General features: G+C 40.3%; 1 protein-coding gene across 5 annotated transcripts; it reads right to left on the reverse strand.

The window, feature by feature from the left end:
- Positions 1 to 2,448: 2,448 nt before the first annotated feature.
- On the reverse strand, positions 2,449 to 22,695 carry LOC147180172 (eukaryotic translation initiation factor 2D-like). Of its 5 annotated transcripts, XM_086070050.1 has the most exons (13): positions 21,708 to 22,695; positions 21,470 to 21,632; positions 21,325 to 21,386; positions 19,968 to 20,242; positions 18,766 to 18,883; positions 18,633 to 18,678; positions 14,937 to 15,043; positions 14,710 to 14,850; positions 10,653 to 10,742; positions 10,024 to 10,119; positions 5,774 to 5,894; positions 3,193 to 3,367; positions 2,832 to 3,112 (listed from the first exon to the last, which is right to left on the reverse strand). In XM_086070050.1, coding segments are annotated over exons 3-13 (1,242 nt in total). In that variant the 5' UTR covers positions 21,327 to 21,386; positions 21,470 to 21,632; positions 21,708 to 22,695; the 3' UTR covers positions 2,832 to 3,041. The 5 variants fall into 5 exon arrangements, 4 of the variants coding, with proteins under 4 accessions (XP_085926176.1, XP_085926178.1, XP_085926177.1 ...); XR_015094229.1 differs by lacking the exons at positions 21,325 to 21,386; positions 21,470 to 21,632; positions 21,708 to 22,695 and adding an exon at positions 2,449 to 2,605 and having other exon boundaries at positions 2,864 to 3,112; positions 19,968 to 21,297; XM_086070052.1 differs by lacking the exons at positions 21,325 to 21,386; positions 21,470 to 21,632; positions 21,708 to 22,695 and adding an exon at positions 21,042 to 21,297 and having other exon boundaries at positions 18,831 to 18,883.
- Positions 22,696 to 22,755: the final 60 nt, after the last annotated feature.

Consider the following 22,755-nt stretch of genomic DNA (forward strand, 5'->3'; position numbering starts at 1 on the left):
TGACTTTTATTTGTGTGCCGTGAATGTTTCCCCTCATGTGTAATATGTGCATGGTTTGGAAAAACGATTGGAGTACAATCAATCCTTTATTGTAGACACAAATAGGGTCCATAAACATAAAAGAAAAAGGGACTAAAGGGACAAGAAATGTAAAACAATCAGATCATTGAGGCAAAAGTATTCATCCATAAAATGCTTCCTCAAAGCACAAGCGTACTTACAATTGCACAATTGAGGATTTGTCAAAGTCCGTAAAACGGAGTTGTCCGACTCGTCCCGCCGCTGCCTAAATCTGAACACCAAATGTTTTTGCGGTGCCTCACGGGTCGGAATGTGAGCATTGACAAATAACTGACTTGCACTGAACCATCCGGGCAGCCTCAGCGAAAGCCTAAAGGTGTCGTTTTCGGCCACAGTGAGTCCGCGGGTGGTGCAGCGCTCACTCCCACCACAAGGGGGCCGCGTACGGCGGAGTGCGGCAGGCTTGAAAGGGCGCACACTTGGCACGAGGAGAACACGTACGACATTTGCGCATCGACATGTTGGCCTGGGCATACAGTTTACAATATTGTCTTTTTTTTAAAAAAAAATAAATATATATATATATATATTTTTTTTTTCTAAAGAGCTCAGTATTGTTCATTCGGAAATGTCATCATCATTGCTCTTTTTATTTTTTATTATTTTATATATATATATATATATATATATATAAAATAATAATAATAAAAAAATATATATAAAATATTGTCTTTTAATGTCTCGGTCATCCCGCCAGTTAGAAAATGTCCCTGCAGAGACTTTCCACATAAATCAAATACAATTAATACAATATTTTTGTCCTGCTTGCTTCGAACAATCATCAGGTTGCTTTTCGCGGGATTATACCAAATGTCACGTTCTTTCCCAAATTGCCAACACATTTTTAACAACTGTTGCATCCCCGCGTACATGAGACGTGAGGACAGGTCATCAATGTACACATGAAATAAAGCCGGAGAGAGAATTCCCCCTTGCCGAACACCATGACTAACATGAAAAGGCTCAGAAAGGACATTGTCCCATTTGACATTACGTTCATTGATTTGCATCCCAAAAGGCAAGAATGCGTACCAAGTGTCGAGGGCACGCCTCTACGAATTCATTCATTTCATAAAGAGCTTTAAATGATTTACTCCGTCATCAATAAAGCACAGAAAAACGGAACTTCTCAAACTGAGATCTTTTCCTACAATTTCTTTTAGAGCATAAAAAAAAGTCCAATAGAAATATTTGACTATCATTCAGTTGTGCTTGCTTTGTCATCTTTAACGGCCTGTTTTTCTTCTCTGCATTTGAATACGTTCCAAAGCGTCCTCATGACTCGATTGGGCAGCGTGGTGCAAAGTAGTTCTCAGGTTGCGGGTTCAAATCTAGCCTCGAACCTCGGTATGCTTGCAAGCCGTCCCACCCGTGCGCGTGTGGGTTTTCTTCACCTACTTTGGACTCATTTCTGCATTCATTGTCACACTCTAAATAGTTGCTCGGTAAATAATGCGAGTGTCAACGTTTGTTTGTCGAGATGCGCCTTATGATTGTCGGGCAAACCGCGCAGCGTGCAGCGCGTGTAGCTCAGCTCACATTCGCAGAGTCTGCTGGCCCCCGCGGGACCCGAGTGAGCTTAGACCAAATGGCAAACGGATGGACAGACTATTAATTACAGTAAACGCAGACATGCCGTTTTCATCAAGTAAAATAAACATAAACCATGAAATGGGATAAGCCTTTAATGACTCCCGCACGGGAAATTCAGTTAAGGAAAAGATGGTTGAGTAAAGATGGATGCCATAATCATCCACAAGGGAAATTAACTGGCATTGACTTACAATGAGGTAGATTCACTAAAGACTAACAACTTTTATGAAATGATTTTATGAAATGAAATGACTTGCCGATAATACGTTAACTCCTCATGTAAACAAAACTTTTATTCAACTGGTAGTGGTTGCGATGTTACAACGGAGCCAGCAGATGGCGACAGAGATGGCATGTCACAGTCCAGCACTTGCAGCTGAGAAACTAACAATTGTCCTTTCTCTCTTTTAACACATTTGTCTCTCTCAAATGTCAAATGTATGTCCCTGTAATGTCCTTGAAGGGCAGACGTTGACCTCAACTTCACTTTCTGAAAACATGACACTCGTTCCTTGCAGGCAAAAAAAGAAAGAAAAGATTTGCTCTCACTAATGATGGGGAGTGCCACGAAGTCCAATTCCTGGAAAGAATGTCGCCATTTGGACACTGGATGGCTTCGGGCACAGCAAAGCAAGCTGAAAGGCGACATTTGCTTCTGTCTTCTGTTTTGTCCTCCACACGCGATCAGAATATCAGCACCCCCCCCCCCACTTTCACCTCCCGTCCTCATTTTGCCACCATTTCACCGACTGACGTGACAAAATGAAGAACATATTGTAACGTTGACAAAATATTTATTTTATACAGTCAATTCCACTTTTGAGAGCCATTGATATCATGACAGACAAGTTTTCTGAATCGCGTCCACAAATGAAAGTGGTTCTTATATCCGGAGATTTCTTGCTTCGCTGCCTGATTTAACATGACAGCACTGAACGTCTAAACCAGGGGTGCTCAAGTTGGGTCCTCGGGAGCCCCTATCCAGCCTGTTTTCCATGTTTCCCTCCTGCAGCGCAGCTGAATCTAATGAGCAGCTAATCAGCAAGCTTTGCAGAAGCCTGATAACGAATCTGATCATGAAATCAGGTGTGTTAGTGGAGAGAAACATGGAAAACAGGCTGGATAGGGGGCTCTCGAGGACCCAACTTGAGCACCCCTGGGACTCTAAACAGTGAAGGATATGACAGACATTAGCTACGGTACAGTATTCTCACCACAGCAATAAAGGCAGAGAGAAATGTAATTTAACAGCTGTCATAAAGATGAGCGTATTTTACACGGAAAGGCCCACAGGAATGTTTACATACAGTACAGTGAAGCAGCTGTGTAAGCGAAGCCGACGGTATATCAGGTACAGCCTTCAAATGTTACTTCTTCTTTCCACCTTTCGGAGCTTTGTCCAACCCTTGGATGTACTTGCGGGGAATTCCATAATGATCTGAAACGACAGATGAGCCACAAGCATTACGTGCGAAAGCACATCCGTTTATAAGCCGCAAAGGAGATGACGCTCCAAACCTAGCAGCAAATGTCCGACTTGTTGAATCTGGTTGCCTTGAATCTGGACCAGGACTTTGTCTTTGGCCCCAGGAAGTGCTTGCAGGACGGAACTGGCTTGAACTCGGCGCTGTAACGCGCTGGCGACAGCAGAAGGGTCCAAAGCGTACACCTCCAGGTTTCTTATTACGGTCACCTGCGTTAGCACATGAAACCCATCGGAGATAGAATAAGAAAGCAACCAGATTTGTTTGAAGAAAAAAAAACCGGACAAAAAGAAAAAAAAAAAGAGCTGAGAAACAGCGTCTCCATAACATAAGCGCTGGTCTTAGAAAAAAAAAAATAATAATAAATAAAAATAAAAACATAAGCGCTGGTTGGCAAACTCAATTTCCAGGGCAATTTTTTTTTGAGCAAAACAAGACTATTTTGACTTTGCAGGCCAAGACAACAAAATCTGAAATGCTTATGATAGCTTATGTCGTTGCACTTCAAAGACAAGCATCTTCAAATGTAAAGTTTTATTTTTAAACAAAACAAGACAAAAACATCCATCCATCCATCCATCCATTTTCTGTACCGCTTGTCCTCACAAGGGTCGCGGGGGTTGCTGGAGCCTATCCCAGCTGGCTTCGGGCAGTAGGCGGGGTACACCCTGAACTGGTTGCCAGCCAATCGCAGGGCACACAGAGACGAACAACCATCCACACGCACAATCGCACCTGTGGACAATTTGGAGTGTCCAATTCACCTGCCATGCATGTTTTTGGAATGTGGGAGGAAACCGGAGTACCCGGAGAAAAGCCACGCAGGCACGGGGAGAACATGCAAACTCCACCCAGGAAGGCCGAAGCCCGGACTTGATCTCACAACCTTTAGCGGACATGCTAACCAGTCAGCCACCGTGCCGCCAGACAAAAACATTTTTGATTGAAATGTCTTTTTGACAATACGTGGGGTCCAAAAATTGACTCTCCACAAGAATATCATTCCTTGAAGCAGTGTTGAAAAATGTGTGCCTGGCAAAAGGTTTTCCTGTCTCCCCTGACTGCACTTCAGTTTGGCCATCTTGCCGTTCCAACATTTAGTACAAAGGATACAATCTATGACCAGCTTCTTGAAACCGGAGTGGGAAGGGGCTGTTACTGCCACCACAACCAAACTCCTAGAGGAGGCGTTTGTGCAAAGCCAAGGAAAATCTATTTTCGGGGCTACAAATGGAACCAACTCATCAGCATCGACAAAAGCTCGATTTGGTGGATGCTTCGGAAACCGATAAAGCTTTATCTGTGCACACTTCAGATTATTGAACACCACTTCCGAACGAAGCTTTTGGCTCTGCATGATTTGTCAATGACATTGAGATATTTGCTGTAATTATAGTTATTTTGTATTATAAACACGAAATGTACTTCCAGTTAGTTATAGATATTATAAAAATCACTTTTTTTTTTTCTCCGTTGACAAAAACGGTTTGTTTGTTTTTCAATTTTATTTTTTGTTATTTCACTAAGTTTTCATTAACTACTTGGTGGAGAAACATCTGGCCAGGCAGCAATTTTGCAAACCTGCTCCAATGTCAATTGGTGAGCCAAGAAAATGTCATGCTTACAAAATAAGTGCAAAGTGACAAATACTGACGGCTGTACGTGGATCCTGAACCAAAATAGAAATAAGGAAATATGTATACAAACTTTTGGAAAACACTACTGTAAGTATATCCATCCATTTCCCACACTACCTAACCAATAAAATTCCATTTAAAGCCATTAACAAATCGGAGGGTTGCAAAGAGGAGCAGATCGATGTCGGGGATGGCGGTCACTTTCTTTTTTTTTTTCTTTTTTTAGAGCTCAGTATTGTTCATTCGGAAATGTCATCATCATTGCTCTTTTATTTTTATTTTTTATTTTTTTTATTAATTTTTTTATTTAATTTTTTGTGTGGGTGTGTGCGTGCGTGCGTGTATTTGTTAGCTCACCAGAAAACCTATTAGAAAAAATCTCATACCGTTCACCTAAACCGAACACCAGGAGACCCGAGGGGACCAAAGAAAACCAAGGAAGGTGAAATCCAGCACCGACCAGACACCCCCCACCAGAACTCCTCCCCAGCCCAAGAAACATCCAGACCCCAACAAATCCAAAAAAACATAAGATCAGGGAGGCCTCAAGAGACCAAAGGAGAGGCGGTCACCTTATTATTATTATTCTTTTTTCTTTTTTTCTTCTTTTTCTAAGAGATCAGTATTGTTCATTCGGAAATGTCATCATCATTGCTCTTTTATTTTTATTTTTTATTTTTTTTATTTATTTTTTTGTGTGTGTGTGTGTGTGTGGGTGAGTATGTGTATGTGCGTGCGTGCGTGCGTGTATTTGTTAGCTCACCAGAAAACCTATTCGAAAAAATCTCATACCGTTCACCTAAACTGAACACCAGGAGACCCGAGGGGACCAAAGAAAACCAAGGAAGGTGAAATCCAGCACCGACCAGACACCCCCCACCAGAACTCCTCCCCAGCCCAAGAAACATCCAGACCCCAACAAATCCAAAAAAACATAAGATCAGGGAGGCCTCAAGAGACCAAAGGAGAGGCGGTCACCTTCTTATTGGAGCCTCGGGAAGCCACTGAGACATCAATGGGCTCAATATGTCCTTTCTTTATTCGGGCCGTTTGTCCAGGAAACGCTATTTGATAGCACTCCTGCATTCTCCCCAACGTCCTGCAATGACAAGGTCAACGTTTCAATTCAGCGACAGTTCTCAACTCCCACATAATACATCCGATGGACAACCGTTTCCACAACTTCGATATGCTCCAAACGTTCACACCACCAGACACATTTTTCACATTCCACAATTTTACGTTTTATGTCAAATGTTCCCCCATTCACTTTCAATTCCCTTAAATAGCGCTCATCCATCATTCCCAGGTGTTTGATGTTGCTGCAATGGCGCAGTTGGTAAAATGCATTGTTCAGTGACCAAGGGGTCGATGGTTCGAATCCCAACTCTCACTGTACAATGCAAATGTGACAATTTCCACCCGACACAAAATGATATACATAAGTACGAAATATCATATCATGAAATGAATTCATCACATAAATGTGGATTAAACAAATAAAATCTGCAGTTTTATACCAAAATAATGAATACAATTACATACCTTTGTCAACCATTTTTAAATGTCAACTGTAGTCCAGTGGTTAAAGCAGATGACTAGTGCATTGGAGACCAGGGTTCAAATTCAGGTTGCAGCAGATTTTAGTCCCAAGTTCAATTGACTACAATAATCATTGTCCAGTCATTTAACATCCATTATATTCAATATCACGTCACATTATTGAGTTCCTTTTTAATAGCATTGCATATTTTCATTGACGACACGAAACTCCTTCAACATGGCAGTTCTGTTTGATTTAATATCATTCAGTTATATATAATAATGAATCATTTTCACACAATACTGTATTCAATATCCTTAATAAGCAATTCCACGACATTCCACATGAATTCTACTTTTGCACATAATTCTACATGCATTCAACTTTCAGCATTCACACGGCATTTCCGGAGAAATTGCATAAGTCTCGTCACACAAGTGGCATGAAGGCGGTGGCCGTTACTATTTCCCTGAAATATAACTGGTTTGAGCGTAAGAGTTTGCCGTCATCCTTGCCAATATTCTCATGAAGTCAACTGAAATGTCACTCTGCCTCTTTGCTTTGTTTTCCTCATTCTGCCACCGCGATGACCACAGTAGTGATGTCATGTGACCACATCTGTGTCTGCCTCAGTTGGCCTTTTACATGCCTGAAAGTTTTAGAACCAGTCACACTGTGATGGCAATAACGTCAAAGTCTTATTTCTAAGTTGCCTTTTTTAATGCGTTCCAACCTTACCCTACAATTTTATGATCAACCTTAAAGGGATTTATTTACACCACGGTATTTATATGCATATAATGATTGAATTTTACTTTTGACACCAAGGCGATGTCATTTTTAATGAAATATTAGGTGTGTTTTGCTGGTTAGTTTCCTAATCCATCCATCCATCCATCCATCCATTTTCTGTACCGCTTGTCCTCACAAGGGTCGCGGGGGTTGCTGGAGCCTATCCCAGCTGGCTTCGGGCAGTAGGCGGGGTACACCCTGAACTGGTTGCCAGCCAATCGCAGGGCACACAGAGACGAACAATCATACTCACAATCACACCTGTGGACAATTTGGAGTGTCCAATTCACCTGCCATGCATGTTTTTGGAATGTGGGAGGAAACCGGAGTACCCGGAGAAAAGCCACGCAGGCACGGGGAGAACATGCAAACTCCACCCAGGAAGGCCGAAGCCCGGACTTGATCTCACAACCTTTGCACTGGGAGGCGGACGTGCTAACCAGTCAGCCACCGTGCCGCCCCATTAGTTTCCTAATGCAGAAGTAAAACGCCCGGTTCAGTAAACACTCTGAATGGCCACGCAAGCCATCAATTTTGCAATAAAGATTTTGAAAAAAAAACAAAAAAACACACCAAAGCCAGCCAGAATCATTTCTGGGATTTTAAGACTGCACTTTGGCATTGCAATGTGAAAGATAATTCTTCTTTTCCCTCCAGGGGTCGCCACAGCAAAATCGGTTTGCCTCCATCTTAGCCTGTTCTCCGCATCCTCTGCTCTCACACAACCACCTTCATGTCCTCTTTTAACTACATCCATAAACCTCCTCTTTGGTCTTCCTCTTAGACCTTCTGCCTGGTATTTGGAAACTCCGCATTCTTCTGCCAATATTCTGACTATCTCTCCTCTGGACGTCCAAACCATCTCAGTCTGGCCTCGATCTCTAAAGCCTCTAACATGTGCTGTCACCCTCTGATGTACTCATTCCTGATTCTAGCCATCCTAGTCACTCCCAAAGAGAACGTCAGCATCTTCATCTCCTCCTGTCTATTCCTCTCTTCTCTTGTCTCCGGATGTGAAAGATAGTTGATTGCTTTGAATTCATTTAAACAGAATGTTTTACTGATAAAGGCTACTTTTGTCACTATTCCATGAAGGTCTCAAAGAAAGTGGGCGTGCGTTTAATTTGCAGAGGCGGTGCGGGGGGGGGGGGGGGGGGTGCCGCACCAAATGACGTCAAACAGTGCCAACAGCTGGTTTTCTCAGGTTGGGAGGGGCTGGTGCTTGGAGAGCAGAATGACCTCCAATTTCTCATAGCGGGGCGAATGGAGGAAAACATTGCTTTGGTGATGTTTTTAGTGAGGAATTTGCTTTTTAACATGGCTGAAAACTCCCAAAAAGTTGATTTTTCCACGTTGCTGTCCCTTTAAAGTAGAAGTACAGTATGTTATCATTTAATTGAAAGCCCCAGGTTGTATTTTGCAAGTCTTTTAGTCAGCGCATCATTTCATTAAGGTATCAAAAGTCCACTATTCAGCGTTTACATGAGAAAAAGGTGTTGCGAATAGTTTGACGTTGGAACGCTTTGACTGTGTTGTGAAATGCTGATACTGATAACTCAAACGTGAGCACGCACATAATGTTGTTTTGTCTTTGTCCAACGTAGGGTTTGAAATCTAAAATTACGACCAGTATGTGACGTTTATCTCTATAATCTTTTCTTGTGTTGCAGATTCAAAACAAACCACAAGGGAGTCCCATCCAGTCAGCAGAATAGCAAATCAGACTTTATTTGGGGTTTGAGGATTATATCAAAACAAAAGTTGAGCCGGTGAACATTTCTCTTTTTAAGTGGTTTTGTGTTGGAAATGCAACATATTGATCTTCCATTTTGTGTATGTTTGGCTGTCTGCGTTCATGTCATCTGTATGTGCATCATTTTATATTTTTAGTTCTAATGCAACTTGACCCTAAAGACAGGATGAAATGTTATTGAAGTACTTGCAGATTTTATTTGTTTAATAAAAGATAAATTCATTGTCCATCAATTATCCGTCACCGGACTTTATGCACCACCGCAAGATCCTTTATTTTTTATTTTTTTTTATTGTTCGACTATAGTTTTTTTTTTTGAAAGAATGTTAATAAACCGTTATATACAAATTTTTCAAGATACAAGCCGTTGCTGGATTTTTTTTGTTTTCGTTTTTTTGCTTCAACTTGCAAGCAAAAATCTGAGATAAAAGTGTGAGATGCTTCCAGCAAAGTCAGGTTGGCAGATGGTGAACAATTCTTTAAAAAAAAAAGAGGCTTCAGTTTCTTGCCACTCCTCATTCAAATTTACTGTCAAACTAAACATCAACCCACCTAAGGACAGTCCATGTAGCTAAATGCTCATAAACAAGTCGTTTAGAGTCAGTTGTGGAAGTGATAAAACCGTACAATTTTATGGAGTGATACCGTATTTTTCTTATGAAAAGGCACATGACAAAATGTTTGCGATGCTCGAACATATCAATGGTAATGTGGCGAAATAAATTTAACTTTAAAGTCAGGCTTTGTCGGTCGTAGGATAATATCTACTGTATCTGTGTAAATATTTGGCAACCGTTACTGCTAAGTGAAAAAAATTCCCATCTCACTTGTTCATTTTCATCTGTGAAAGTGAAAGAGAGAATAAAAACATCTGTGACCAATACAGTGATAAGCTTTCCATCAATGGAGTTTGACAGTTTCTCGATCTGTTGATACGTTTTTGAGCGGCAGCAATCCGAGACGCTGATCAGAGCGGGGCAATGTTTTGCATCACCGTAAATAACCCGTTCAACGCAGACCAACACGTTACTACCAATAGGGGTTCGGGGACGGTCGAGCGAGGGGTTCGTTGTGTAGAACAAAAAAAGGTTGTTTGTGTGGTGCCATGTCGCGGCAGAAGAAGAAAATCCCCAACGTTACCTGCTGAAAAGATCATCCCACTTGAGAGTCTCTATTTCCTGGTACTCTGATTTCTCCAGTAAACAGTCACATAAAGTTGGGTTGATTCTCACGTAACTGTTTGAAAAGCAAACACACAAAATGATTGTCTCACTTCGGCTTGCGCGCTCAACCGGATGGCAGGTCACATGCCGCCTTATTAGTCTTTCATGCCTTAATCAGCTTCATCTCTCTCTTACCCTAATCATCTATTTTATGTGGCACATGAAACGACAAAGACACGAACAGCGAGGCCCCTTCAGATTCAGAGTCACATTTCAGGATTTGATCTGATTACAGCTGCATCACATGCCCCGGGGTGGTGAACCTTGGTACTCTTAACCACAATAACTGAACTATATTAAACCCTGAAGCGAGATGTGCCCTTATTATGGTTCTAATCTTCCACTGTTTATTACTGAATGCCAACAACAGAGCTTTTCTTTCCATCTTGCCTGCTGACTAAAGGAACAGTTTGATTTAATGTTAAACACTGTCATGTCATTTTAATCACCAAAAACAAGTATTATGCCAAGTGAAATGTTTTGTATTCATTACTTAGCGCCAATGCACTCATGTTTATGCATTTGCAGAAAGTTCATTGTACTTACTTCTTATTGGTTTCATCCACCAAGTCATTCGTCTTCACATATTCCGTGACGATGCTTCTCACCTCAGCAGCTTGCAGTGCCGCGCCTCTCCTGCGGGAGCGCCAGAGAACATAATTTCCGTCAAACATTCGACGTTTACGTGCAGATGCGCCCCGTGACCTTGTGCTGACCTGTTGCCAAGGGCTTCAAGAGCTTTGCTAGAACACTGGCAGAATATGCTGAGAGGATTCAGAAGTGACGTGCGATTGGCAACAGGAGAGTTTATCAGCTCTTTTGGATTTTAAATTGATTGCACATGCCAATAAATAAAACATCATATAGTAGTACACTATAACACTACTATAGCAGTTATAGTAACACTTCATGTTACATACAGGTAGTGTTAATTTGATCCGCTATTTTAAAATTTAGTCTCAGTTTGAGTCCAGTTTTAGTTTTAATCATGCTTGTTAGTTTTTATCATAGTCAACCTCACCCCATTTATTATTTAGTCCATTTATAAATCTAGCATTTAGCCCATGAAAACAGAATTTGTCAACATTTTAGTGTAGTTTTAGTCATGACAATCATTTTACCCCTGTATATATATATATATTTTTTGTCAGCAGATTATGTTGAACATTTCGGATCTAAAACTATTTCACATCAAACTTTCTCTCATCTTTTGGATGAAAAACAACTTGACACACAATTGCAGTATATCAACAAGCGGCTACTACGGCTCCATGCTACGAGCTAGCAAATTAGCCTGCATTAGTTAGCGGTCGGATTAACATTATTGTTGGAACGTTATAGCCGTTGGATTCATGTTACATTAGAACTATAATTTACTCTCTTTTTTCACCTTTCACCGTAAATCCACCTCCTGTCTGTCTCATGGGTTTGTGCGCGTTGCACTCGCTAGCTGCTGATTTGAAAGAGGGTGTGTCACTGTGTCACATGACAGTGTCACATGACAGTGTCACAAACATGACAGATTAGCAGACATAAGATTTTACAAAATCATATCATATTTGTCTCGTTTTTGTTCCATGAATTAATGCCCATTTTAGTCCAGTTTTTATTAAGTGAAGTACATTTTTGTCTTGTCTTTATTAGTCGACGAAAATGCATACTGATTTAGTGCCAGTTATTGTTTCTTAATGAGGGTTTTAGTCTAGTGTCGTATGGTTTTAGTCTGGCGAAAAATGTGCATTGACGAAATGATCTTTGTTAGTTTTCCATGATGAATTTAACACTACATAGAGGGCACATCTGCCCATGTTTGTGAGGCGTATGGCTTTGGTTAGAGGTTCGCCAGGTTGGGCGCATTAGTGGGGTTAACAGTGGGGTAGTTAACAGAACGGCTGTGCACAATTAAAATACTCATAGCAAAGTTTTCACCCATCCACGCCATGAAGAAGAAAGTTGTGAATGTGAAAGCAGTTTCAACCAGTTGCAACTAGCAAAGTTTATATAACAACAAGTCCAAAAACCATGTCATGAGACTCTGGAGATATCAAAGCGGATTTACTTTTAAGTGACTTAGATTTATAAGTAATGTAATGTTTTAGACATTACTGTAAAAATGTTTGCCAAGCAACGCACATTTGATACTTTTCCAATTATAGCACATCATAAAACATATGGAGCCAAGTAGTAGGGAAAAGCAAATCAATACAACAGGAGTCATTTAGACACTTTCTTACACCTTCTAAAAGTCGACTTTGCCGGCTGTGGTAACTTGATCCCGCCACTCCGCCTTTAAGGGTTGTTTGGAAGTTAAGTTCTGCCACAGTGCAGCCCAGGCGGAGTGGAAGCCTAATTCAAAGAAATATGAAACATGTGTGTGCTTCTTGACTCACAAGCTTTCTCAATTCGTAGGGACATGTTTCATTATATGACTCACAAAATAATAGGGATGTTCGATACCACTTTTTTTAGACCAATACCGATACGTAAATCTTCAGTACTCACCAATACCAAGTGCCGATACCATTAGTACTGATGATACATTAAGTTAAAAAAAAACACAACAAAAAACAATGAAAGATATATTTTTTAAAGGACCTATATATCCCAATTAATTTCTTTAAAATTGCTTGAAATTAATGGCATTGATTATTTTTTTAATTTGCTAATTAAAGTCATTTTGCATAGAGCATACCATAAAATTAATTTAAAAAAATAGTTGATAAATAAAATGAAACAAATAATCCAGTGGCCAGGGAACAAAAGTCCCAATCAAAATATGTGGTTGTACAACTTCTTTTTAAGGAATACAGTGAAGTGCAAATAATTAAATTCAATACAATAGGGTTTCAAATAATTTTGTAACATCTACCATGTTAAGAATTCCTCAAGCTGTTTAGTGTGTGATGTTTAAGGATTTTTCTTGTTTTGAAATCCATGCTTTTAATTTGGAAGGCTGCTCTGTATTTCTGTTTCCTGTTTCACGTTCTCCGTTCGTCATTCATCTCATAGCAGTGCAGTAGTCAGAGACAATATACTATATGATAAACAAAGATCTGTCTGCACTTCAGAGCAAATTCAATTGTTGAGTACAACTGACGACTTATGTGCTCTCTTCTCTTACAGGATGGCCCCTGTGGCGATCAATAAATGCAAAATAGGCCTAACCTTTAATTCCTGACCGAACTTCCATAAGAGCGGGGGCTGATACCAGTGTTGATATCCATTGCAAAAGTCACGCTTCGGATCGGATCACAGATTTGAGTCATGCATGGGATCCTTTTTCGAATCACCCAAGAAGATAAATAGTACTTTGTCTTCATTTATTTTCTAAAACGCTTTTTCCGTAAAAAATTATAATAATAATATCAATTCCAAATGTCTAATTAGGATTTAGTGTCAAGTGTAAAACGCTGTTTCCCATTAAATTATAAAAACAAAAATCAACTCAAAATGTCTCATATAGCCTTTTAGGATTTAGGAACACAATTTTAAGTGTAATCTGAGGCAGAAGCATTCTCATTTTGACCTGGTTCATGTGTAAAATAACAAGGTAATAATGGTTTACAGTTGTGTTCCTATAATCCAAACAGCTAAATTTGACATTTCGAGATGAATGTTTTTGTTTTTTTAAATTGGTCAAAAGTGTTTTATAAAATAAATGCAAACAAAGTTCTATTTATCTTTTTTTTTTTAAATATAATTAAAAGACCTCAATGTGCAATTTAAGGCACATTCCCTTCCTTTAAACATGGAGAGTGAATTATAAAGTAGCCTCGGTCCAGAATATTGAAAAATAATTCAAGTAAGCCAGGTACTGTAATGCGCGGTGGCCATGGACGGCGTAGCGGGACAGCAAAAAAACGGGAGAGCAACTGAAATCTACAGGTTCACTTTTAATAATAAAAAAAAAAAATGAATGAGCTCGGAGTGGGCTAGGCACCACCGCATGTTACAATTATCGTGCATTCCTGGAGTCAAAAACATTCACTGCCCAAAAACGAAAAAGAACATGCCCAACAAAACAAAGAGGCGCCACCCTGTGGCGCGGTGACACACTGCGGATTGTTATAGTATCTGCTGTCAAACTTACTTACCAGCCAGACACTCGTTGGTAATGCTAACAGCTAGCTGCTAGCCACTCGCGTCGAAGACTTCTGCCATATCATACAATGACGGCGTAATTAATTAGCTGTTTCTTAGCGTCCTAAATTAGCGATTGAACATGAGTTCGAGATAGCGTTGTGTTGATGTTGGTCGCAACTACAATGTCAATCAAAACTACGAGCGTCTAAAAGGGAAGTCAAGCTAGCCATCACGCTACAACGTGGGCCAACTTCAAAGTAAAAGTATACTAATGCTATTTGCATTGCCATCAATGTATTATTTGGTCAACTTTATTTTGAAGTTAGGTTTAGCGTGTTACTTTGAGTATGTTTCAGCTTCTTTGACATGTTTTGTTTTTTCCCCCCATTAACCGCGATCCGAACCGTGCGGCCTAATCCGAACTAACCACGGATCAATGATGATCCGTTGCACCACTAACAGATACCGTGAAATGTGTCCTGGTATCGGTTCTCCGCCCATCCCTAAAAAATACACACACCTTTTGCTCGCATCCTGAAAAAGAGGCTGCAGTCGAGCTGACACGGAGTATAAAGTGGTGATCTCGGGAGGATGATACGGCGTTTCTCCAAGCGGAATCGCTTCCATGCCTGTCTCCTTCTCGGGAACAGAGAAGCGTAGTCTACATGTGACACACATAGAGGGTACAAATGAGAACTTTGATGTGTTTCCGTTTTGAATGTCGGTGTGTGCAGATGGCAAGCTGACTCTGGGCTTTTCCAGTCCACCTCGACGATGCTTTCCACGCCTTTCGTCAGTTCTTTCACACGGACGATGCTGTGCTGCTGCTGCATGACTTGCAGGAACTTGGAAAGCTGTTTGAAGACTCAAGTTGAAAGAAATGTTTCAAACATGGCACAAGTCAGGTTTCCATCCAATTGTTTTGAAATTTTTAAGCAAATTTACTGAAAATGCGCAAAACAGACATGCGATTTCTGCTCATTATGGGCCTGCTAAGCGGAGCAAGCAGCAGCGAAGCTGCTGCTTGCGGAGCAAGCAGGCACATATTACTATCCTAGAAAAGGGGTTTATTATTTTTCAACTTATTATATTATCTTCCACGGGTTTTTCCGCAAGAATGCGGCCCGTACCGTACATCGCACCGGGACAAATGAGGTATCAAACGATGCGGCTCGATCTGACTCGCTGCGGCATTATTTTTATAAGAATTCCCAGTTACCATGGCGATGCTATTCCCAAAAAACTCCCAAATAAAAGTCCCATAGGAATGAATGGGAAAAGGAAAGACAAAATCACACATCAAGCACCTTTTTCAAAGAGACGCTGCGCGCGCATACGTTAACCGATTGATATGAATTTTAGCTCATTTTGTTGGAATTTTTGTCATCTTTAGCTCAGTGTCAAAAAAAAAAATTAAGGAATGAAAGCTCTTCCCCCTGTGCGGGTTCAAAGACAGTGAGTGTAATCGCCACTCTGATATGCAATTAAGCTTTCAGTGACGGGAACCAAAAAATCTATTTCCAAAAGTTTCACTTCAACTCGTCACCATGGCCACAATCTTTGCTCACTAGACATCAAATTCGCACATTTTATAGCCACAAGCCTCTGCTTTCTGAAAAACTAAGTTTTATTTGGCTACGGTGTCATTTAGTACCTTTATTTTCACTTTAAGCGAGGAGAAGTCGGACTTTGACGCCTATCTCCTCCATGTTAATTTCGCCGTTTTTTCCCTCTTCATTTTCGATCAATCATAAGTTTTCAACCTGCTCTCATTTGGTCATTTTTCATCCGATTAAAAAACTGAGAACATGCTCGCGTTCCCCAAACCCTTGCCGTTCTAACGAGCCATTTCTGGAATCTGCATCTTCAACCGTTAAGTCGCGAGAGGCTTTTGTTTGAGGTGAGCGTAATCCTATACAAATCAATGGAGTGTTGGTGCGTGACGTCTCCTCACAACTTAAAATCAAATGTGTGTGCGTGAATGTGCATGTTTTGTAAAGGGGCAGTGAGATACTGTTAATTATGGTAGATTCCACATTTCTTGACCGATTTCAATGGTTTGAATTTTAAACTGTTCAGCTCATTGAAATGTTACTTAAAATCAAATGTGTGTGCGTGAATGTGCATGTTTCTTAAAGGGGCAGTAACATACTGTTGATTTTGGTTAACTTTTACATTTCTTGACCGATTTCAATGGTTGAAAGTTTAAACTGTTCAGCTCATTGAAATGTTGGTTAAAATAAAATGTGTGTGCGTGAATGTGCATATTTCTTAAAGGGACAGTAAGATACTTTATTTGATCTTGATTATGGTTAACTTGCACATTTCTTGAGCGATTTCAATGGTTGAATTTTTAAACTGTTCAGCTCATTGAAATGTTAGTTAAAATCAAATGTATGCGCGTGAATGTGCATGTTTCTTAAAGGGGCAGTAATACTTTTAGTAGATTATGGTTAACTTCCACATTTCTTGAGCGATTTCAACGGTTTAAATTTTAAACTGTTCAGCTCATTGAAAAGAGTTGCAAGAGTTAGCAGGCCCATTCAAAATTTCCGCGGGAATTTTTCTAGTATTATTATGGGCCTGCTAAGCGGAGCAAGCAGCAGCGAAGCTGCTGCTTGCGGAGCAAGCAGGCACATATTACTATCCACCCTAGAAAAGTGTTTAATATTATTTTTATATTATCTTCCAGCGACTTTTCCGCAAAAATAGGGCCCGAACCGTAGATCGCACCGGGACAAAAGAGGTATCAAACGATGCGGCTCGATCTGACTCGCTGCGCTATTATTTTTATAAGAATTCCCAGTTACCATGGCGACGCTATTCCCAAAAAACTCCCAAATAAAGTCCCATAGGAATGAATGGGAATCCGAAAGAGATCAACTCCAATCAAGCACCTTTTTCAAAGACACGCTGCGCGCGCATACGTTGACCGACCGATATGAATTTTAGCTCATTTTGTTGGAATTTTTGTCATCTTTAGCTCAGTGTCAAAAAAAAAATTAAGGAATGAAAGCTCTCCCCCCTGTGAGGGTTCAAAGACAGTGAGCAAAGGGGAAAAGTCGCCTATTTAGAGTGTGACTAATTAAGGCTTCAGTGACGGGAACCAAAAAATCTTATTTCCAAAAGTTTCACTTCAACTCGTCACCATGGCCACAATCTTTGCTCACTAGACATCAAATTCGCACATTTTGTAGCCACAAGCCTCTGCTTTCTGAAGAACTAAGTTTTATTTGGCTAAGGTGTCATTTAGTACCTTTATTTTCACTTTAAGCGAGGAGAAGTCGGACTTTCTCGCCTATCTCCTCCATGTTAATTTCGCCGTTTTTTCCCTCTTCATTTTCGATCAATCATAAGTTTTCAACCTGCTCTCATTTGGTCATTTTTCATCCGATTAAAAATCTGAGAACATGCTCGCGTTCCCCAAACCCTTGCCGTTCTAACAAGCCATTTCTGGAATCTGCATCTTCAACCATTAAGTCGCGAGAGGCTTTTGTTTGAGGTGAGCGTAATCCTATACAAATCAATGGAGTGTTGGTGCGTGACGTCTCCTCACAACTTAAAATCAAATGTGTGTGCGTGAATGTGCATGTTTTGTAAAGGGGCAGTAAGATACTTGATTGTGTTGAACTTCCACATTTCTTGACCGATTTCAATGGTTTAAATTTTAAACTGTTCAGCTCATTGAAATGTTACTTAAAATCAAATGTGTGTGCGTGAATGTGCATGTTTCTTAAAGGGGCAGTAACATACTGTTGATTATTGTTAACTTCCACATTTCTTGAGCGATTTCAATGGTTGAAAGTTTAAACTGTTCAGCTCATTGAAAAGAGTTAGCAGGCCCATTCAAAATTTCCGCGGGAATTTTTCTAGTTTCCATCTGTTCTTCTTTTGCGAATATTGATAGGGGACTCCACCGCTGTAGGTGGCGCTATACACCATAGAGATGTGATCCACCAGTCATTTAAAAGAAGAAGAAGACCAGGAAGCGACTGCGCCATGTGCTGACGTCGTATGAGTTTGCTTTTATAATTCTTGATCAACCGTAGCGTTTCTTTGCTGTTTTCCATCTAAAATTGCATTAATATTTGCTTCTTTAATTAATTCCCAAAAGATTTCTGTTTGGTCGTCCCCCCAAACATACCTTACTTTATCGTCAGACATTGCTTTGGGACCACAAACGTACGTGTGACGTAATATCCAGTCAAAACGTGCGACGTGTATCCGATATTGCCAGCGGTTATTCGCATATTCCACAACTAAAATTCACATTTTCCTTTTTCCGATACGCTTGAAAATCCCCCTCTCTAAGCGTTTTGTTTTTTGTTCCGAATTTTAAGCCCTTTTTCGAATTTCTAGCGTTTCCATTCGGTTTTATTTTCGCATTTCTTGAAAATTCGAATAAAAATGAGTGGCTGGAAACCCAACTACATTCACATGTACCTTTTTATAGCTGGATTTTTTTATATCCAGTTGTTTTCCGCTGGGGCTGAAGAAAAAAAATCAAAAACAGAATGTTTAGAGTAAGTAAGTGAATTCCTCTTGGGCGCTTTGTGACTAACGTCTGACTCGTTACCAGCAGGAAACCATGTGGTTGCGGAGAAAAGTGCTTGTCAGCAGAGGGAGCTCTGATTTCTTCACCTTGCTCTTGAGAGCCAGGAGAAAGCACTGCCGAAGTAAAGCATCCATGACCTCTGTGAAAACAAAATAAAAATAATATTTTATAATATATAATATATATAAAAAAATACAATTAAAATAAGAGCGCTTGTGGCAAAAACCACAGCGCCACATCTAAAGCATGTTGCTATTATCCAAATACCAATAAATGACACGGAAGAATACATGCTTTCTGCCGGGTGGAGGTAAAAACACTCAACTCATTTCATATGCTGTCAGTGTATATAAAATGTAAAATATAAAAAAATGTGTCCTTTAGAAAAGCTGAAAGAGAGATTTAAAAAAAGGATCTACTGTCAAGTAATTTTGATAACATTTATTGTACGGACGGGCGAGACGGAGGCGTCTTCTGTTGTAACTGTGTGAAGCACATTGCGCTGCCTTGTTCACGAAATAAATAAAGCTGCCTTGCCTTGGCTTTTTCAAAAGCCTGCTATTTTACTAGTCAGTTGAATACCTTTATTATTAACGCGACAGATGAAGAAAAAAAACTGTGCTCGATCACCCAAACATTTAATTCTGGTGGTAAACGAATACGTGTCAATCTTAGCTTAGCAATTAGCACGTCCTCTTTGTCTTGTGCTAATCATCCGGTCGTGACAACGATACAACAGCTTTCTGGCCACAATGGAGGTGATGATTACTGACTTTGGAGCGACTCTGCTTTGTGTTTAGTCGCACTAGTAGCCAGCTGAAGCTCAATGCTAGTTAGCTGGTGGGGCGTAATCGGCACCGAGCTTGCCTCGACTGCCCACTTCCCGCGCGTAGTCGACGTAAGTGTACTGCAATGTGCGTCCAGCCCAGTGGAGCAAATTTTGAACAGTTCCAAATAACATTCAGGTTTCTGCAAATATGCAAGAACAACAAAAAGAAGGAAAAGCCTACTAGAACTATATTTAGGGTTATTTAGAGGCACTTAAAGCAAGTGTTTAACCAAGTTTGAAAGTGATTGGTTGGGGTGTGCTGACTTTTTATATTCACCGGACAAAATAAGTACAAATATTTTCCGTACCAGTTAAAAGTTTAGATACATTTTGTGATGGCAGTGAATGAGAGTGTGCACAAGATGTTAGTGTGACGATGGCCTGAATGTGGTACCTTGTGGTGACTTTCGATCTTCTTGCTCCTCCTCTCCTTCCTCAATGCTCTTTTCGACTTCCCCTTTGTCTTGCTCAACCACAGCAAGGCAGGCTTCATCTTTGACCGGCTCGCTTGCTTGATGCTTCTGCACGTGCTCACCTTCCTCCTCCTCCTCCTCTTCCTCCTCCTCACCTTCTTCTTGCTCATCAGTCACACATTTGTCACCATTCACATCGTCTGCTTCCCCCGCCGCATCTGGTAAAGTGGGAGGACTGGACTTTTCTCCAAAAGCCCTGAAAAACAAATTAAAGTGGACATAGAGCTGCTCAATTATGAAGAAAATATTAATCACGATCAATTTGGTAATAATTGAAATCACGATTAGGACAATCATTTGTTTTTTGCTACAAAACAAGAAAATGTTTAAACGTAAAAAATAAAAATACATTTCTTTGAAACACTATAATTATGTAAGTTCCTTTTGGACCAAATACGATTTATTAGTCATTTTAAAGCAACACTAAGGAACTTTCACGTTGATTATGGCACCGCCATATGGACAAAGTCGGTAACGTTATGCCTGAAGGAAGACCACGTTTCTCATGAGGACAAGCGCATTGCATCGTTTTTGAACTCACGACACTCAAATTGACTTTCGTCTTTGTAACGAATGGGTAAAGGGGAAAGTGACATATAAAGCAGTCAGCACATTTGTAGTTTTTTGTGTGCCAGTGTTCCGACCATCCTCCTCAAAGTTGCGTAGTGCCAGTAAAAATGATGCAGACTCCCTCAGGCCATGGCAAAGCTACCATTCATTAAGTCGATGTTTCATTAGAAGAGTTATGAAAATATTTTATTAAGGTTGAAAAGTTCCTTACTTTAAAAAAAGGTGCAAATATATGAATTTAAACAACTCAAAATTAGTATTAATCATATTTTATTTTTGCTTATGATTATGCCGATTTTGTAATTGTGGAGTGTAATAATTAAAACTAGAAAAATTTCCGCGGAAATTTTGAATGGGCCTGCTGACTCTTGCAAGGTGGAAAGATGCATGCTCTGAACTGTTTGCCAAATGTTGGTGTACTTTACCTCTCAATTTGTGTCAGCAGGAATAGAGTTCAGGACAATTTGTAATAACTGCAGTTATTACATGTGTAATGGCTTCCCTTATGTCTTGATTGACATTTTAGTCATATCAAAAGGGAATCAGTTTAATTTCTTGCTTATAGTGTAAGTGATTAACTAAAATATAAAATGCAATATACTGTATCATGGAGCAAATACAGTATGAATGCAGTGTTTAAATTTGACATTGCATATTAAAAGGCATGTTGGTGCTGATCAATATTGCAGGAATATTACTCCAAAGTACATGTAAAACGGCTCTTAAAAGAGCCGTTTTGGGTCTTTGTTACACAGCATCTTCATCTTTTCCTGAGCACACAAAGGAACAAGTTGTTAGAAAATAGGCAGCAAAACTGAACAGTTAAAACTTAATCTAAATACTCATCCAATACACATGTGACGGTTTTTCAGTGAGGAATCCTGTAGAATAAATCATTTTGGTCTACGTTTGCGGGATCCCTTTTTTCATCTTTTCTCTCCACCAGTTGTACCGGACATAACAACCTTGATATCCTTGGCCATGTCAAGTAGCGCCCCTTGCTGCGCTCCATCCACCTGTATTGCATGTGAAAATGAAAAATGAGTGTTCAATGTTTGCCTAGATCAATTCAGTAATCAATCATCACTTACCATCGCAGTTCCTCACTGACCATCGCAGTTCCTCACTGACACCAACACTTTTCATTGTGTTGTAGTCACAATCACAATAAGGACAAACAAAACATTCAAGTCCAAATGCACGATGTCCTGCTAACAGAAAAGCACACTGATTAAACGTACCGTCATGCAACACTGCTCAAAATAAGGGAGCGCTTAAATGACATATCCCATGTCTTAAATTCAATTTAAAGCTCAATACGTTTAGAACTAACTAAATGATAAATATGTCTACAAAAAAAATGATTGGCCGCTCTGATTTTGAGTGTAGTTCTGTTATGACACCAATTTTGAACGAGCAAAGGATTTAACTTTTCAGCCTTTACAATTTAAAGTACAGCATCCCCCTCTTTTGAGCAGTGGTATGAAAGGCTCAATAACATTTGCAAAGGCACACTTGTGAAAATGGTGCCCTTGCGATCTACAATGAGCTGACACAAGAAGTTAACACACAGTAGACCGGACTGTGGTAACTGTAATAAGTGTGCAGAACGCCTGATTGAACACAACAATCTGGGCGAGATATGTAAATGTGATCAATCAGTGTCTGCTTTCCAGTTGTGGCCTGGGTGATCAGCTGTGAAAATCCTCTGGACTGAAACAAGTCCAGAATGGATTTCTTTCCCTTTGAAAGCAAATCCTCATTAAAGTCTCCGCAAACAACAATAGGCTGGCAGTCCATCACGGCCAAGGCATCCAAGAGACTTCCAAGGTTTGGAAGAAAGGTGCCAAGACTCAGGTTGGGTGGCCTGTAGACCGTAGCTATCAAAGCCTGGACGGGAGCGTCAACCCTGATGACAGCAAATTCCAGGTCAACCACATTCCGAATAAACCGAAGGGGCTCCGCTCGAAGACAATCGCGATAATAGACTGCGACTCCGCCACCCTCTTTTTGGGCCATTTGAATACGAAACTTGTCTGTTGCGCACAAAAGTGCTGCATGCCTCCAGTTGCAAGGGAGGGGGGAAGAAGGATCCAGACAAATGAGTTTCAGTGAGGCAAAGGACATCTGCCAGCCTCA

This window comes from Leptonotus elevatus, chromosome 2 (genome assembly GCF_054856555.1).
Source record: "Leptonotus elevatus isolate MCC_2025b chromosome 2, RoL_Lele_1.0, whole genome shotgun sequence".
Classification (NCBI taxonomy): Eukaryota; Metazoa; Chordata; class Actinopteri; order Syngnathiformes; family Syngnathidae; genus Leptonotus; species Leptonotus elevatus.

Coding starts and splice junctions, on each gene's coding strand:
- LOC147180172 (XM_086070048.1), bottom strand. CDS start 20,397: ATGTATTTTTATTTTTTACGTTTAAACATTTTCTTGTTTTGTAGCAAA. Junction 18,884..19,967: donor AGATCGAAAGTCACCACAAG/GTACCACATTCA, acceptor TTGTTTTCACAG/AGGTCATGGATGCTTTACTT. Junction 3,113..3,192: donor AGTCGGACATTTGCTGCTAG/GTTTGGAGCGTC, acceptor CTGTCGTTTCAG/ATCATTATGGAATTCCCCGC.